Source organism: Poecilia mexicana, unplaced genomic scaffold, assembly GCF_051168715.1.
Source record: "Poecilia mexicana isolate PSO_F unplaced genomic scaffold, ASM5116871v1 scaffold_3, whole genome shotgun sequence".
NCBI lineage: Eukaryota > Metazoa > Chordata > Actinopteri > Cyprinodontiformes > Poeciliidae > Poecilia > Poecilia mexicana.
Window position 1 is genome coordinate 27267297 of NW_028263372.1, and position 18052 is coordinate 27285348.

General features: G+C 39.4%; 1 protein-coding gene across 1 annotated transcript in view; it reads right to left on the bottom strand.

Annotated features, from left to right (window-relative positions):
- Positions 1 to 562: 562 nt before the first annotated feature.
- The window catches only part of nfatc3a (nuclear factor of activated T cells 3a), a 64678-nt gene continuing 47188 nt past the window's right edge, over positions 563 to 18052 (bottom strand). Inside the window, exons 8-10 of the mRNA XM_014992052.2 lie at positions 17741 to 17867; positions 13678 to 14748; positions 563 to 3081 (exon numbers count right to left, since the gene is read on the bottom strand). Coding sequence (XP_014847538.2) covers positions 3005 to 3081; positions 13678 to 14748; positions 17741 to 17867 — 1275 coding nt within the window. The 3' untranslated portion in view covers positions 563 to 3004. The remainder of the gene's footprint in view (positions 3082 to 13677; positions 14749 to 17740; positions 17868 to 18052) is intronic.

Consider the following 18052-nt stretch of genomic DNA (forward strand, 5'->3'; position numbering starts at 1 on the left):
CTTCTAGCAATGACACTTTGACTACTTGTAGAACGTGTCGAAACGACTCTGCTGGACAACTGCCAAGACGATAAATATTTTATCATCTTTCCCATGATGAAATATTTCTGTGTTATAAACTTGTTTTGGTGTCGGGCAATATTCCACTTTTCTGAGAAAGTAGTTTTCAGTGCGAGGAAATCTATAAATTTTGTTCAGGCAAGTTTTTTCTGTCGAGCAGAATTAAAAAGTTGTAAATCAGATTTGCATTAGTTAGTTTTGAGCTGACGCGGGTAGAGAAGAACCCAAAAGAACAACACTACTTTAGCATTTTTACTCGAGCAAATGAGTAATGAAGAAATTACTCGAGTAAAAAAGCGACCCAAGTACAGAATAACTGACCATAAAATCCGATTTAATGTTTAAAAATGATGCCAGTTATGTGCAAATTCGGGTATTTTAATGACTAAAGTAAAACATGCAAATAATTCAACAAAATCAGGATGAAGAAATTGTGTTGTAAAGACCAAGAAAGGGTGAAACAAAATCTGCTTTCAGGAAAACAGCAATGCAAAGCCATGAGTGAGTTTTCAGTTTTATTGAGATACACTACGTTAGAGCCTACAGTATGATGCAAGGTATCATTCCCTTTGAATAATTTCAGAAAAAAAGCACTGCAGTCTTAAAAATTACAAAACATTTAACATACAAAATATACAAGAAATGACAATACAAGGCTTGGTAAACATCAGCTAAAACCTGTATTTCCCTTTTATTTTACAAAGTTTTATATATATATATATCAATATATCTTCATATATTTATATATATATAGTTTCAACAGACACCTATTAATGTCCTTAACCTCTTAGGAATGACATCCATATCCATTTGAAAGTATCAAAAATAGAGTTGTACAGTCTTTGCAGCCTTATCGTCTAAAATAGGAACAAATTGTTCGATCTTTGGTTGTGGCAGAAAAGGACAGCAGCCGGAGTTCAGAGTTTATTGTCGATGCTGGTTTTGTTTCGTTGTTTGTGTGTGTTGTGGTCTCACAAGCTGCAGAATTTACTTTAATGCAAACATTTCTCTCTGTTCTCCCACCCAACCCGTTTGGTTGACCCTGTGAACCTGAAATGTACAACATTGATAACTGTTATTGATCAGTCTCAGTCATTTTGGAGAAGGAAACGGGGGGGTGTGGGGGGAATTCAGACCAACCGGTTCACAAACAGGAGTTAAGGCATCCTACATAGTTCACGCAACATGATGATATTCTCTTCTTCTGAGAGTTTCTGTTTTTCTATGTGAAGTCCAAAAGCATTTTACTTCACATTGCTGCTGTTATAGTGTGCATAGCCTAAACGTGTGTGCTTTTGTTGTTGAAAAGTTGTCATATATACAAGAAATTTGGTTCAAGCATCCATCCTCAAACACAACTGAATTAAGATGCTTACGCTGTGTCCTCCATTCAAGCATCTATGAGTCTACAATCTACTTCTAGAGGCATCAAGGTAAAAATTTTTTTTTGTCTTTTTAAAATTATTTTTAAAGGCATTAAGCAGAATATCAATGCATAGCAGAATCATTTTCACCTGGAAACTGACTTCAAACCACCGTCAATCTTAAGGCAAAAAAAAAAATAAAAGTCAGTGGAAATCATCAAACCAGCATCTGGATCAGTCAGTCTGCTCTTTCCTGGAGGATGACTTATTGCTGCAGTGCAGCCATTGCACATTTGCGCGAGTCGGGGGGAGAAAAAAAAATATACAGGAACAAATCAATGAGCATTCTGGAAACAATTTAAGAGAACTCTGATTGTAGACAGCAGACGTAGATTGTTTCAAGCAGAAAAGGTTTGGAAGACCCCAAAATGTCCAGATTTTGCTGTCTGGATTCTAGGATTTTACGTTGTTCTTTACAAATGAGGACATTACATAAATACAACATACAGACCACTTTATATATAAAATACTTTCACAATTTTTGTCAGAACATTTTCCATCGAAGCCCAAGTTGGCTGTCATTTGAAAACATGGTGCGTTAGGAAATCGAAGGCACATTTGAGAGGAGAATAGTTTTAGTGGCAGAAAGCTCCATTTCTGAGGACCAACTAGAAACCCTCTATGAATTGTCAAAAAAAAAACAAAAAACAAAAAAAACACTAAATCTTACTGTGAAATCATAAATCCAAAAGAAGCACATCTGTTTCTAAAAACAAGCACTCTTCAGTCTTAAAGTCTGGTGAGAAAACAAACAAAAAAGCTTGTGGATTTGCTAAACATTAATAAGGCATTTGTTCAAAGAAGCAAAGGAAAAACTGAAAGCTCTAACAGAGGAAACGGGCTTCATTACTGTACAGGTACCTACACAGCTGCAAGTCTGTGGAATGTTGCATTTTGCAGAAGGAAAACAAGCTGCTGACCTCCAACACCGTGACCGCATCAGTCTTTTAGGGGGAAACTTGTTTTTCTTAATACTACTGGAAGGTTTGATTTGAATTAATTGTATGGCAAATCAAGTCTCAAATTTCTTTCTCTTTTTAATTAGCAAGAGTCCACGTTTGCTCAGACAAAAAAAAAAAAAAATCTTCTGAAGAAGTGGGATGCACAGCCCTGGAATCCCTGCAGCACAGCTGTGAGCTGCATCTTTAATTCACAAGTTGATGCTGGTGAGAAGAGGATTGAAAACGTCAAGCGGACCATCAGGAAGACAGCAGAGCTGTGAATGGACAGATGTTCAAACACAAGCCTACACACAGCTGTGAAAAGTCAAAAAAAAAAAAAAAAACTTGCTCCAGCTCTGCATGTCTGCTCTGCCCTGAGCATGGTTCTGCTCTACATCTGTATGAAGTTTGTGTTTTTCCATCTATATCAGAGATCTCATGGTTGAAAACAGACCTTTCACCACAGTCTTCAGTCTTCTTCCACCAGGTCGGCGTTTGCAGGGTTTAACAGCTGGAGGTGATGCTGCGTGAGCCACAAAAAAAAAAAAAAAAGACTGACAGTTCAGGCAAAGATCTGCGCTACGAATGGTTGTGCGCCGACTGAGGGCCGTGAGCGCTGGGGGACTGGGACATGTCTCTGCCGATGATCTCATTTACTGTGAAGAGAGAGAAACGAGAACAGAAAGACGGAAACAATTTAAAAACGCTCCAAGCCATCTTCAGAAACAGTTTAAAGATGTCAGAAAGGTATTCATCGATGGAACGGGGATTTCTGATGTTAGCTCACAAATCAAACTCCAACAAACTTTAAGACAAGTCATAAATCAAAAGGTGACATGAGTGACATGTCACCATCAATTAACCACATGATAAATTAAAATCATTTCTGTTCTACAGATTAAAGTGTTTTGTTTACAGATGCCTCATAATTGATTTTAGTTGTCAGTGGGGTTTTTCATTTCCATTTTATTTATTGGTTTTGGTTGTTGTGGAATTATTTTGGATATTTAAATCATCTTCCAGCTCCAGTAGTAAGTTTTCTCTGGAAAATTAAAGTTTATTGGTCTTTGAAAAAGCATCCATACTTGGTGACGCTCCCCAAACTAAATAGGATATTATTTACAATCCTCTTAATGCTGTACTAATTTCCTCTTTTGTAACCTTTTCTACCAGTTTTTCCCTCCACTCAACTTTACATTAAAATGCCCAGATACGTGCAGCCACTTTGACCCCTTTACTTAACCACAGTTTCTGTTTTATTTTTTATAGACACCTCTAAGTTTAGTAATGCTACTGTTTACTCAGTCAATATATAACACAGCTGACACAAAAAACTAATAGTTAAAATATAATGATGTGCTTTTTTTTTTTTAATTCAGCACATGAGAAAATGGCCGACTGTCAATCTAAAGTCAATAAGATCAATCAACTTTAGATAATCGATATGCATGGAATTAAAAATCAATTTCCAAAAAAACAAAAAAAAAAACATATTTAAACACTTGAAATATATCAATAGGTGCTTCAGAGTTTCACTTTAAAGAATTAAACTGCTGAAATAAATGACAATGACGTTCTAACTGATTGAGATTCATTTGTAGTTTTCACACTAAGCAAAGCAAAGCCTTGGGCTATGAGTGTCTCTCTCCAGCAGAGGGCAGTGCAGTTCCACACCAGAATCGTTTCAGGATCAAAACTCTGTGCTAAAAGTGGGGGGGGGAAAAAAAAAAAAAAAACTACAACAGAGTGGCAAACTCAGAGGTCGCAAAGTCATTTGCCATGACGTGAGATATAATCACAAACCATCATCACAAACTATTCCATTCACAGGCTGTGCCAGCCAGCTCATATAACTGAGTCCAAGAGTCCTGTTAGATAAGCTATTCCAGCGACTCCTTTAAAAGAACAGCAGGAGCAGCAGGCTTGTTCACGACTTCATTAACAGTGGTTGGGTGGATTTCCTCAAGACCCTTTCATAGGGTTTTCAAGCATAGCTGAGGAGCTGTGTGAAACCTACTCATTGGTAAAAAACATGTCGTTAATGTGAGAGAGGCACTCAGGCACAGCGAAGTTAATTACTCCAGACTCAGTTAGTGAGTGGTTTTAAATAAAAAGAAATAATAAAAAAAACGGATAAGGCCTTCTCTGTGCTGCTGTCTGCTTACTAGCCAGCATGTGTGATTGTTTTCCATCTGCTTCCTCCATTTGGTGCTTAGAGCAGAACCACAAGAAACAGAGCAGGGAGCTAATAAAAAGAAAAAAGAAAAAAAAACTAGAGCTTTGAAGTAAATCAACATCAAATACTTTGACGTGGGAAAGAAGATAAGAGGACTGAGAGACAGAAGAATCCCATTTGGCTGAAACTTATGGCAAACATCTTCTCGCTTCCACTGTGACAGCATGTAAAGTGTTCGGTTTTCATGCTGCGACTTCTTCATGTGGTTTCCCCAAGAGTCTTAAGCGTGACGATAAAAGGTCAGTCACGCAGCGCAGAAATCAGACAGGGCGAACTGGTTGGGAGAGGGTGCAGTAGAGACCTCTGGCCCAGTTTGGCACAGAGAGATTTGCAGGCAGGCTTGTTTAGACATGGCAGGTAACATGCAGCTGTAAATCTCTCTGCTGTGACGTAAAAATAAGGCATTCCTCTGGTTATTATAAACAAATCTCTTGCTGTAACTTAACTGAAAAAAAAAAAGTACCAGGGAGTGACTCAGTGATGAGAAACCAGAAGAAAAAAAAAAAGAGAAAAATCATATTTAAATTTACACTACAAAGCAAAAACGCTGGCGAAATGAGAAACCGAGTAGCTACGTGAACGGCTTTATTGACTTTTAAAAGAGCAATAATTTTCATATTCAGTCAAACCATTTCATTGTGTGCTTAAACATTAAATCACTAACAGTTTTCAAATTAGTTTTAAAGCCTTTGCTCAGGCATCCAACTCTTTTTATTTAGCGCTTCAGTGTGCATTATTTATGTTTCTTGGTGCTTTTGCTTTTGTGTCTGGCCACCATCACTCACATCATCCTGTTAGCGTGGGAGGCTCTTCCTTTCCCATGTCAACCATGTTCACACACACACTGTCACACTCGCAGAACCACCACGCACTTTTGAGACAACCGTGCAACTATCGAAGCAAACGTTTACCTCTACATACACAACCCAACATGGGGATATAATCTGCGCCACTTTGCCAATTTGTCACACTATTCTCTGGGTTAGAATAAAACTGTGATGGAGGAGCGCACATCTCCTTTAAAGGCCGTGACCTTTTGAAAGGCGACTGGTGCAGCTGGGCTCAAAATAAACTAAATCTTACAGCTGTTAGAAGTGCAGCCGAGCGACACAGCAGCTGTATCTGTAAAAATTAAGAGCTGCACTTCTCTTATCTAGGCTCCTCTTTAGTTGCAGCCCTTTATACAGCAGCGGCTGGTGGATTCTGCCTCATTTATTGCAATTTACCCAAACTGAGATGAGTGAAAATAGAACATTTGAACAATGTGATGCTTTTACGTGCCGTACGATGCAGCACCCATCAGAATTCTGGTTCCTGGAGGCTCCTTAGAGGTATTCTGCATTGTTCAAGCGCAACATGGTAAACTGTGCAACAAGAGGTCATAGAAGTCAATCTGCTGAAATACCACAGGAATATGAGCGACATGAAGCAGAGTGTGACAGACCGACATTAAGTGGGCGTCTGCAAAAACATATCACTTTCCGCTGTAAAAGTACTGATCAGATTGCTGCAGAGGCAAACATTAACCCGTGGCCTGACAAAGTCACTCAGAGAAGGCCAACTCAGGCCAATTAGCATTAAATAAACCGAAAGCCCGTGACTCGATCGACAGCAGCTTCAGAGTGATTCCTCTCGATTTGATTCATTCGCTTTTCTCATAAAACGAGGTGCAGGGAGAAGGTTCTGCAGATGATTTGTCAGAAACCTTTTCGCGTACCTTCCACTCCCGAGATTTCAAGCTGCGCTAAATGCAAATTTGGATGATCTGATTTGGGGCCGTTAGAAAGGAGGCAAATCTTCATTTCAGTCTCGAAGCGGCCAAAAGGGCCTGGATGTTTATCTCTTACACGTTCGTAGTTTTCCCTGTGGGTGAAACCCAAACCCAAAACTCTTCGCCTCACAATAAACTGCTGTACTTAAAACATGTTCATTTTTTTAAGAACGTCCCCTCTGAAAATAACTTCTTACTCAATAAAGAATATCTTTGTTAATGTGACTGAGATATTCTGCACTTCAATATAAAGGTGGAGCTCCACACATCAGGAATCCAGAAGTGAAAGAGAGCTTTGAGTAGAGTTCAGCTTTACACTGGTTTCATATGCTGATAGCGTTTTCTCGGGTTTACTGGTATTGTTCATGACAGTGCAACAGAAAACCAGTGATTCAGCGCTGCCTGTCGTAGTAACTGTGGCTCTGAATGTCTCAGCCGGAGGGAGATCCTCTGCAGATGACTGGCAGGGGGGCTCCCTACACAAAATATATACATCTGCATTTGGCCGATGACTACTATTACTACTACTACTACATATGCTAGTAGGATGTCATCAGATTGCTCCTTTCAGTGTGAACCAAAGACTTCTAAATATCTAATCTTTTCTGGATTAAAAGAAAAAAACAAAACAAAACTGTTTATCATTTGTGTCACAAGATTGAAAATGCTTGATTGGGAAAAAAGGAGTATATATATATAAAAAAACAAAAAAACAAACAGCATTACCCATTGAACGTTTTCACATACATCCGGAAGACCAAGCAGTGCATAATAGTGAAGTGGAAGGAAAACATGGGCTTTTAAAACACTTTCATCCTTGAATAATAACTGTGCCATTAAAGTTATGCTGTAACTAGAGAACATCAGAGAACAAACAGCATAATGAAGACAAAGAAAACCACCAGACAGGCCAGGGACAAACTTGTGCAGACGTTGGGGCACTGCATGCTGTAGAAATGGAGCGAACGCCCCAAATGCAGAGGCTATTGTCCTAAAAACAGAGGTTCTGGGTTCGATTCCCGCCCTGACAGCTTGCACGTTCCTCCCCAAGCCCTTCTCTCTCCACCCATTTCCTGTCTAGTCACCGTCAATAAAGGCCTCTAGTGATGAAAAAAATCTTTAAAAAAAAAACCTCAACTTTTGAAGAAGTAAAAAGTATTCTGTTAATTGTGCTACTTAAGGAAATCCCATGTAGAGAACACATCAAATAAAGAAAGCAGCTAGATGAGACCACAAATCATTTTTTTGGCAAAATCCTACATGTTGTAAATATCCAACACAAACACACTACCCCCCCCTGTGAAACATGGTGGTGGCGGCAGCATGCTGTGGTGGTGCTTTTCAGTTTAAGAGCAAAGTTTATTCATGTCTTGGAATGGCAGAGACACAAATCTAATTAAGAATCTGTCAGAGATTTACTGATTTTAAAAAGAAGTCTCCAGAGTTTCGAATTTGGCAGAGACAACTGTAAGTATTGACTCATGGGGGCTGGATGTATATTAAGCATGTCACACTTTTAAGATTAAAAATAAAATATATTTAGCATCTACTTCACAAGTATACACTTGGTTGCATTATACTTTGACAATAAATGTCAATATGATATCTATGAGCTTGTGGTTCCAAAATAATAAAATAGGAAAATCTTTTTGCAAGGCTTGACATGCACATGGCATTTTTCACTGGCAGCAGGAATGACCTTTTTGCCTTCACAGAGAGTAAGGGAAAAATAAACTGCAGTGTTAAGCAGCATGAAAGAAAATTATGAACAATAAAGACATATCCCAGAACAAGTCTGGGAAACTCATTGCATTCGCAAAATGTCAGTTTAGATCTTTAAATCTAGAAACCAATACATCCAGAAATCTCCCCAGAGTGAAAGGAGAGGTTTAATGGGTTCCTTTAATTTCCCCAAACCAAAGTTTCACATCTAGAAGGAGACCACGGCAAATGAGTAATTTCACCCCTTCATTTCTAAAGAGCATCTCAAAGGGGCTCATAGGACAGACCTCCCTAATGCAAAACAGAAGTGAAAAAGACATTCGGACATCCAGTAAAATAAACACGTCTACTGTTGAAATGGAAAATGGGCAATTACCATAAACCTCTATGACACACTGAAAAAAGTTCCCTCAACCAGGCATAATAACATTACTCTGGCAGAGCAGCTTAAGCAAATAACATGAAGACTGACTGATTCTTGACTCCACCAAATGAAGACAACATGCCACAATGGAAAACCTTTGTGCACAGGGAAAAGAGACGAAGCAAGGCTGGGTTTGCCCTGCAAGAGGGAATATCAAAGCAAACATTTTCCAGTTGCAGCTTCCTGTAAATACATGCAGACATTTCCTCAGAAGCAATCACACACTAGAAATATCTGGCCAATAAATTGAACTTAATTCTGTGACCTCTTGTTATGTTCTTTGTGTTCCACTTGTTTTTTTTTATTTATTTATTTACTTTAATTCCAGTGTTGGGCTAAGAAAGTGAGTGGGTGAGGATGCAGAGCACAGCAGAAAAGCTCATCACAGAGTCGGTTTCTCAAAGTCACTCATCTCTGAATCATTCGTGGAGTTCCCATTTAAAGTGACGGTAAGCGATTCACAAGAATCCCAGCCTTTGATCTGGGACGCAAAAGTTGTTAAACCCTGAAAGATCACTTAAGGCGCCAACTTTAAGAAGGAAGTCTGGAGCCTGAACGGCAAAAAACTAAGAAATGCATATTGGATTATAAGGTGAAATATTTTGGAAAGGTTAACAGGTAACACTTTGCTTATGAACCAACACCAGTGTTTCATCTTCCAGGAAGAAAACGATAGCCGCTTGAATTTTCCTTTCAGTGAGTTTTTTTTTTTTGAACAGAAGTGGTTTGTTAAAACCAAACTGGAGGCAAAAAAACAACCACAAGATTCTACGAATGAGCAAAATAATGTTGTAACTCACTTTTACACACAAAAACATGTCAACAGCAAAATCCATTTCAGTCCTCTGAGCCAAGTCTGCACTTAAACATCACTAAAACTGTACTGATTTATATATTCAAAAACATTAAAATAGACAGGGGAAAAAACATGTCTACTTCTGATTACACTGTTCAGTTCATTTCTTTTATGAAAAATGTGCAAAACATATGTTAAAGCATTACATTGACCCAATCAAAGGGAGTTCGGGGCTTCTCCTGCCTAAAAAATAAAAACAAAAACAAACAAAAAAAAAAACTGCTGGCAACTTCTTTGCACAAACCTTTTGGATTCTGCCAAAACCTCTGCAATACATACACTTTCAACTGTGTGGAAACCTGAGACAAAAAATCATTTTCCACTTGTTAAAAAGAGGAAAAAAGACCAGAAATTTTTGCCATTGTTTTTTAAAGAGCAGCGGCAAATCTTAGCGGAAACATATTTTCCTTCCACAGTTTTTTTTCTTCTGTCATCAAATGAGGAGTTTGATGTTATTACTGGTCTAGTTGATTAATGGCTCCACAAAGCCTCTCACTGGTTTCTCTCTCACACACGCATACACACAAACGCACACACTCATATACGTATATATACACTTGAGCAGATTAACAGAACAACCAGTGATTTATCCCCTGCATTACAAATAATCACACCAAAGAGACCTGCAGACAGATTGTGATTTTTTTCTAAGTCTTTAAACACATAAATATAAGAACTTTATATTGATAAAAAATGGCTTTTGTATCACGGTACCAATAATACTAATATCTTTCTGCACATTCAGAAATTAATTGAATAATTTATTTGACATCATCATGTATCAAAGTATTCTAAATATATATTTTATTTAACTTTTGACCACTTAATCCTTAACTAATTTTACAGAAATCATGCATCATGTTTTAGTTTATAAGAAAGCAACATCGTCGAAATTAAACGGAAAACCGGGAGGTAAAAAATTAAAAAACATAATTCTTGGATCGATATTTATAAACGGGTCTAAGTCAAACCATATTTGGAAATTTGACCATTTATTTGTTTTCATCAAGTTAATGGCCTTTCTTTTTATTGTAGATGGCAAAGCAGCAATAGAGTAAATTACCACAAAATATTTTGTTTAAATATTTATAAATGATCCATTTATAAAAATGGATTATTTAAAAAAAAAAAAAAAAGTCCAAAAGCCTGACCCACCAGAATAAAACTGCAGAATAATACACTGAGCTGAAAGTATTACTTTGGAGAAAAAAATAAATAAGCATACCAACAAACTGGCCTGTGTGCCGAGCAACATTTCTGATGTTTCACGGTGTTGCTTCATTTATATTTCCAATCAGATTAAATGGTGTAGTCATGTGCAAGTTTCTCGAGAAAGAAAGATGAAAACAGAAAGTGACAGCAGTTGTTAGAAACCGTGACGCAGCGCAATAAGTTTATGAGTTGAACATAAAGAAAACGAAGTTCTCCACCTGAAGTTTAGCAAAGAAGAATACACACGACCTTGTTCATTTTTATTTAATTCAGACTAATCTCTCTGATTTGTAACAGACATACAGTAAAAATATGTTTTATGTTTCTTTTAACCACCAAGTGCATTTCAGACTGATTGTCTCAGCAGAGTGACCCTGCAGAGGAGCTGGATTTTGAACTTGTCTATCCATCTGTCTATCAGTCTGTCTTCTCACCTCCTGTGTGCTCTGCCCTGGGAACACACACAGACACACGCAAACACACACACACCTCGAAAACATCAAATCAACAGACACACACACCCTTTTTTTTTACCCCTCTTATACACACACTAACACACACATCTCAAGCATGCTTTGGTGTGCGTCACAAGGGCCATCTGCTTGCTAACCAGAGCACTTTCTACTCTAACTGTAGAGCTCAGTCTCATACCACAGGCATGAGCCTGCAATTGTGTTTTGAGTTTGATTTTAAAAAAATGTTCAAGGGGAAATTTTCCAAAGCACTTGGGGCTGAAGGAGCATCCTATCTAAAAATCTGACATAAGCTTGGACAGAAACTGAACCATTAATGAGTCGCCTTCACGAACTTCACGTGACAAGGATCCTGAACCCTCATCCAAACTTTTTAGTGATCCGATAGTAGATTCAGAGTGCTAGTACCTTTGGCATTCTGTTTTTCTTTTATTCTAAAATTGATTAAATGCATGCATGGATCTATGTCTATAATTCTATGCAAGGTTTTAGTCACTATAGTATGTCTTTACATTTCCTCCACGTTTGCAATCAGGTTCGTGTTGAACTGTTTCTCTGCCAAACTGGAGTGAATGTGATCTAATTAAGAGAGATTGCCACGACCTCCGAAAACCCAGAGCTGTGCAAAGCTTCCTGTTGCTACGTTAAAAATCTGGACTATGAAACTGGACTGGCACAGAAAACTATTTTTAGCTCCAGACTCAAAGGGAGATCATACATTCCCAGCTGAACTGTGTTGCAAACTTTATCTGGAGAAGAGGGCGAGTGCACACAGCCGCATCATAAGACACTAAATAGAGAATTTTGTATGCATGCCCAGCTTTTCAGATTTTTATTTGTAAGAAATGTAAAAAAGAGAAAACAATCAGTATCACTTTCCAATTCTTTTTCTTTTATGCACCACTTTCTATTGTCTCATTAGAAATTGCAACAAATTTTGATTGTCTGTGGTGGCAACATGGCAAACTGAGGAAAAAATGAAGGGACTGCAGATACACTCCACTGGACATTGGTACTTCACATGTGACCTGTTGTTGGCAGATTTATGTTCATTAGGTTGACCCCTGCTAACACACAATAACACCCTCTACTGCAAAGCCTCACCAGGGTACTAATTAATGTTTAATCTTCTAGACTCTTTTTAAAATACACCATGAGCTGATATTTAAAAGCATTTTGAATCAACTTTTCTAGTTTGAAACACCAAGCTGTATTCTAATTGGGGTTCTAAATGGGAGTCACACACACACATAAAAACATGATCACGCAAAAACTGCAATATTTGGAAGTAGCAAGAAATAATGCAATGCTCTTCCATTCACTGGAACTGAGAAGCCAACAAAGTTTTAAAGTGTAACTAATTATCAAATTGCTGCCAGAGATACAAAATCCTGGTATATGTCAATTAGCCATTTAATGTAATACTACAGCTATCACTCCTCTTTGTGTCTATGACACCCAATACCAGGTGACAAGCCCCTCAGTAATGAAACTTGAAACACAACTATGCTCTGCAACGTCAGTCCAAATGTTATCACTGCTATCAGACATCAAGGTTTCAGTCCCCTGAAATCAAAACAACTGGCCCTCTGTATTGTTTTACACCAGACCCATGTTTATCCCACCCATCGTATATTGAACGGTAAATTTAATCCCTTGGCGGTCCTTTGCTTCAGACAGACATTATGGTTCGTCACAGATAGCAGAGCTTAAAATATCTAATGCCAAACCAAAGGTTTATACAGAGCAAACAGAATTAGTTAGAAAAAGAGACAGAAAGACGACAAAGTGAAAAGCTGGACCAATGGTTGATCCTTAAGTCAGCTATGGAAGGTTTTTTTTGTGCAACAGCGACCTCTAACTCTTGCTCTTTTTGACAGAAAGCAGCTATATCACATTTTGATGCAAAATATTTTGGTTGTTTGAACAGAAAAATAATTTGTTTCTTAACCTGCCCCAAAATTTGGTGACTAAAACCGAATGTGTTAAAGAGTTGTAATATGTTTCACAATGTAATCCAAAGAGGCAAATACAGATTAACAGCTGGGATAAGCATTACTGAAACATCTGCTAGATGCTAAGGGGGGAAGATATTTGCAGTGATGAAGAGGATTATAAAATAATCTCGACTCCATCTGCCTACAGCCATAGAGATTATGTATAAGAGGTAAATTTCAGTTCTGTAACTGATCTTCAGGAAGAAAGATTACCCTGAGATCTGTGTAAAACACACAAGAGCTCCATTTAGCTCCCACAGGCCTCATCATGAACTAGGACTAAAAGGGTTAGAGTTCATGACAGTACAGTTGGTAAAACCCTGGACAATTAGGGCTAATCTAGAAAAGGTGCAAGAACAATCAATAAAACCTCGAGATGCATGTTCTCGATAAAGATTGACTGTCTTAAAATTTGAATCAAAGCCTTAAGAGTTTGTGTGTGAATGTGGTGGATATAATGTAAAGTGGCCTTTATGTTTGAAATTTTAATAACTCAGTGTGTGAAGGTGTTCAATTTTGGCAGAATAAAAACTTCTCGTTTTCAGAAACCATTTCTCTTACCGTCATCCAGAGTGATATCCTGTAGGCCGATGGACCGGAAGGTGGGCTCCCTCTCCTCCGGTTCTTGCTTAATATTAAGCCTCTCCCCTTCAGAGGGAAATGGCCCCTGAGGACTTAGCGGATGAACCAGTGGCCCCACAGCTGCAGGGGACAGGCTGGTCATCACTGGACTCGTGGCCTGTGGAGACGGCTGTCCTGAATGCTGCTGCAGGGGGCCCAGAGGACTCCCAGCTGAGGTGGGGGAGGATGAAGTGGGAGACTGGTAGGGCAGAGGGTGGACTTGAGGAGAAGAAGGTCCAGAATGAGGAGAGGGGATCATCCGTTGTGGGGGGGCAGTGGACGGTGTGGGACAGGAAGCTGACCTTTGGCTTACTGGGTGGTATCCCAGACCTCTCTGCAGCTGCGAGGAGTGCTGCCCACTTAGGGGGTGGCCTCCCTGAGACGGAACCTGGCTAGGATTCGGAGAGCAGTGGAAGCCTCCGAGTGTGTGGAGGTGCGGGGACGAGGGGGACAGCATAGGCTGATGGTTCTGAGGGGATCCAACAATGGGATTGGTGGGTGAGGATGAAAGGGCAGACGGTGAGGAGCAACTGGATGAGTAAACTATTCCCAGGCCTATTGGGTGTGACGTTGCAGTGGGGCTCTGCTGAAAGGACATCCTCTCATAGCTCTGAGAAGGAAGGCTGGGCTGGCCGTTGAAGGACAGGCTGTGACTCGGACTGTGCTGCAAAGGCTGGTAGGTGGGCCGGGGAGGAGCGGGAACAGAGCCCTGGTGGAACGTCATGTGGCAGTCTGCAGGGGGGTGGTGCAAACTGTGACCCTGGAGGTGAGGCAGGTGCTGGAAAGGCGGGGAGCTCAGGGAGGGACAGGGGCCCGACAGAGGTAGCAGGCCAGGTCCGGAGCCCGTGGCCAGGCTGTGAAGAGAGCTGGACAGAAGGTTGTCCGATGGGTGGCCCTGATCAGGAGAAGGCAGCTGAGGGTGCACCAGACTGGGAGCATGTGCCAAGGGCATGGAAATGGGAGGAACGGCAGTGAGGTCCAGCTCGTCTCTGTGCTCCTGTTTCACCATCACTAAAAGGGAGAAGAGGAAAGAAAAAGAAAAGTTGCAATTACATCACTCATACCATGCAGAGTCTTTTTATTGGATTGTATGCTTTCACTCCATCCATCCCTAGTTTATGTTTAAACAAAGACGGTTTCTTCTGAACGTGGGTGAGCCGGAGGACAATGTGAGAGGCTGTGGCGTCAAAACAGAGCAGGATGCACAACTTCAATGCATGCATGGCTGTGTGGAGTGTTCAAAGTAGACTCTGAAGTCTTCAATATCATTTCACAGTCCTGTGCACAATATTACTAATTTTTGGTCAGGGAATAAGAAACATAAAAACTGACCAAAAAATCTGAGCACATACAGTAAATGTGCAATTTATGTAAAAACATGGAAAATGTATATTTATTATAGAACAACAAAACCAACAGAGGAGCAAACAAATGTACAAATGAGTTATCTGCATGTGTAAGACTTCAAGAGTATTACAGACACCTTACAAGTGAAATACTTTCAATGTTGTAATAAAAACAATAAAGAAATATAATCTACGCATCTTTCAAGTTCTTTGATTTTAGTCAACATAAAAGGGAGACTTTGGTCCTCCACTGATTGCCTAACTCCAATTTTATTATAGAAAAGCTCTGCAGTAAAACCTAAAAAAAAGACCTCGATGCAGTGAGGAGAGTCTCTGAAATATGTGACAGCAAAATAGGTCTCATTCCAGATTAAAACAGCCTGCGAAAAAACAGACTGACATTTTCATTGTAAATGGGGCCATTCCTCTTTACTGTGACAGCTTAGAGCACTGCTATGCCAATCGGTAACCTATTTCCCAATCTGGTGCCTTGTGACCACAAGTTTTATTTTTATCCAGCTCTGAATCAGAAGAGAGCATATGTAGTCAGTCTGGTTGCCATCATGTGAAATGTGTGGGATGAGGAACTGAATGCCCCCCAGCCAAGATCACACTGAAACGAACAAATGAGTGCACTGACTGTGCCCTCTTCTCACCCTGGTAGACCTTAGGAACCGAGAGAAACAAGAGGCGCAAGTCAGGCTAAACACAATTTATTTAATCTGAAAACGGGGCTTGGGGATATTAGAATGGAAAAAGAGTGATACTTCGAATTTAAGTATGGCTATTCATAGCTTAACTCAAAGCAACAATTGAAATCAAAGGTTTTTAGCAAAAATATTAGATGTTTTTTCTTGGTTGATTTTCTTAAAAAATAGATATTATTTGCGACAGGCTCTTGGTAGTGGAACCATGATGAAACATGAAACACCACTGATTGGCTGACTTTCTTTTTCTCTTTTTCTCCTGCCACAATAAAGCAGGCGGTGTCCGTGGTGACACCGGCGGTGTAAGCGACCCGGCTTGACTGACAGAGCAGCGTTAATCTACAATGCTCTGATTGGCTGCACTGATCTGTCAGCGGGGAAAACAGGAACTGCCTGTGACGAGTGGGCGTGCTTGCAAAAAGAAAGGCTGGGTGGGTGGATGGGCAAGGCCCCTTGTACACATACACAGAAACACAAACACACACAATATACACACTGTTGCGGTAAAAGTCAGGGTTTGGATGTGTTGCACAAAATGCTCACATGTCAATATAATACGCCAACAGCGTTTTCAGTTTGACTGGTTTTAACAGAAAAAAAACCCAACAACAATAACAATATTAAAGAAAAGAACGAGCTCGTTTGACTCCAATGAAATTATCAGTGATGCTCAGTCACACATCAAAGTACCCAAAGCTGAGCCTACTTTGCAAAGCGATCACAAACAGACTTTCAGTGTGTAGTGGAGTTTTCCTGGATAACAAACACAAAATGCAGCGGTGCATCTGAAACAAAAACAAGATGCCACCGTGAGTGTCAGAAAATATGTTATTGTTTAACACCTACCAACAATAGGCGTTAAACCTATTGTTTATTAAGAAGTTCTTAACGCTTATTAAGTTGTTGTGCTTCTTAATAAATTAGAAAATCATCAAAAAGGGAATTTAGTTCATCGAATTCTAAAAGCAAAACAATGACATTACATAGATTCACTACACATGGGATGACATGTTTATGTTTGTTAATTTTGATTAATATGATCTAAACCTAATTTTTTGAGACTTAGAATATGACTTCATAAAAAAGTAGGAAAAAAAAGCATTTTTAAAGCACAGAAATGAGACGATACATTATGGCATGAAAACTGCTGACTTGAGAGTTGTCCAACAGATGATCAAACACAAGTAGGGTAAATTCACCGCAGCCGTCAACTGGGACATTTTAGTGCAGTTCATGCTTCCTTCTGCTGACAATGTTTATAACGATGTGGATTTCCTTAACCAGCAGAACTTGGAACATCCAGTGGATAAAGTACCAATATCTGGCTCAATGACCGAGGAGATTCTGGGATTATTTGACCAGGAAACTCGCAGCACATTTGGGTTATTGTCAAGACTAAGTAATGGCTCCCATTCTTGAACTCAGCCTTGCCACAAGCTAATCCCCTCTAGGCCCCACTACACTGATGCAGTCATTTATGCAAAAGGAACCCCATCTACTTTGGAAGAAGGCCCCCATATCTGTATTTTATTTTATTTTTTTACTTTTTCTTGTTGGTATTTGGGGTTTATATCAACTGTAAGTCATAATCATCAAAATCTACAGAAATAGATGCACAACATAAATCACTTTGTGTGCATTTTTAACATTAAATGATCAGATAAATTAACTTTTTTAATTATACTTTTATTTATTGAGTTATACTTGTATTTTAGTTGAAGATAGAAAGCACAAAAGAGGCTCACAAACCCATGTGGAGAAGTGCGCAACATGGCAACGATGTTATCACCGCTCTGAGTCACGCATTTTGAAATTAACCTGGAAGTTTCTGTACAGCCGGATGCAGAACGCAAACACCTACAAACAGCTTGCTCATCATTTTCAGAATCTTTCGAGATTCTTCAGGAGTTTCAAATTCATTTCAATCATGCCTGCTTCCTCCAAACCAACCTGAAAGGTAGGTGAAGCGTTGTGATTGGCTCCTTTTCCGTTTTCCATTGCAGACATAAAACTGCACCTGCACAGCTGAAGTCACAGTCTTACTGTGGTACGGAGGGACTTCCACGACAATGCATGACTAAAAGAGACGCACAAAAAACACAACACTTTGATGACTTACTTTTCTGGTCATGAAACATGGTTTACATTTCAACATACATACACGGTGCTGTCCCACTAAAGTACTGACCCATACATTAAGATGCAGATTCTCAGTTACAGCAAAAAAAAAAAAAGCCATCAATTTTCTCTGGCACTTACATA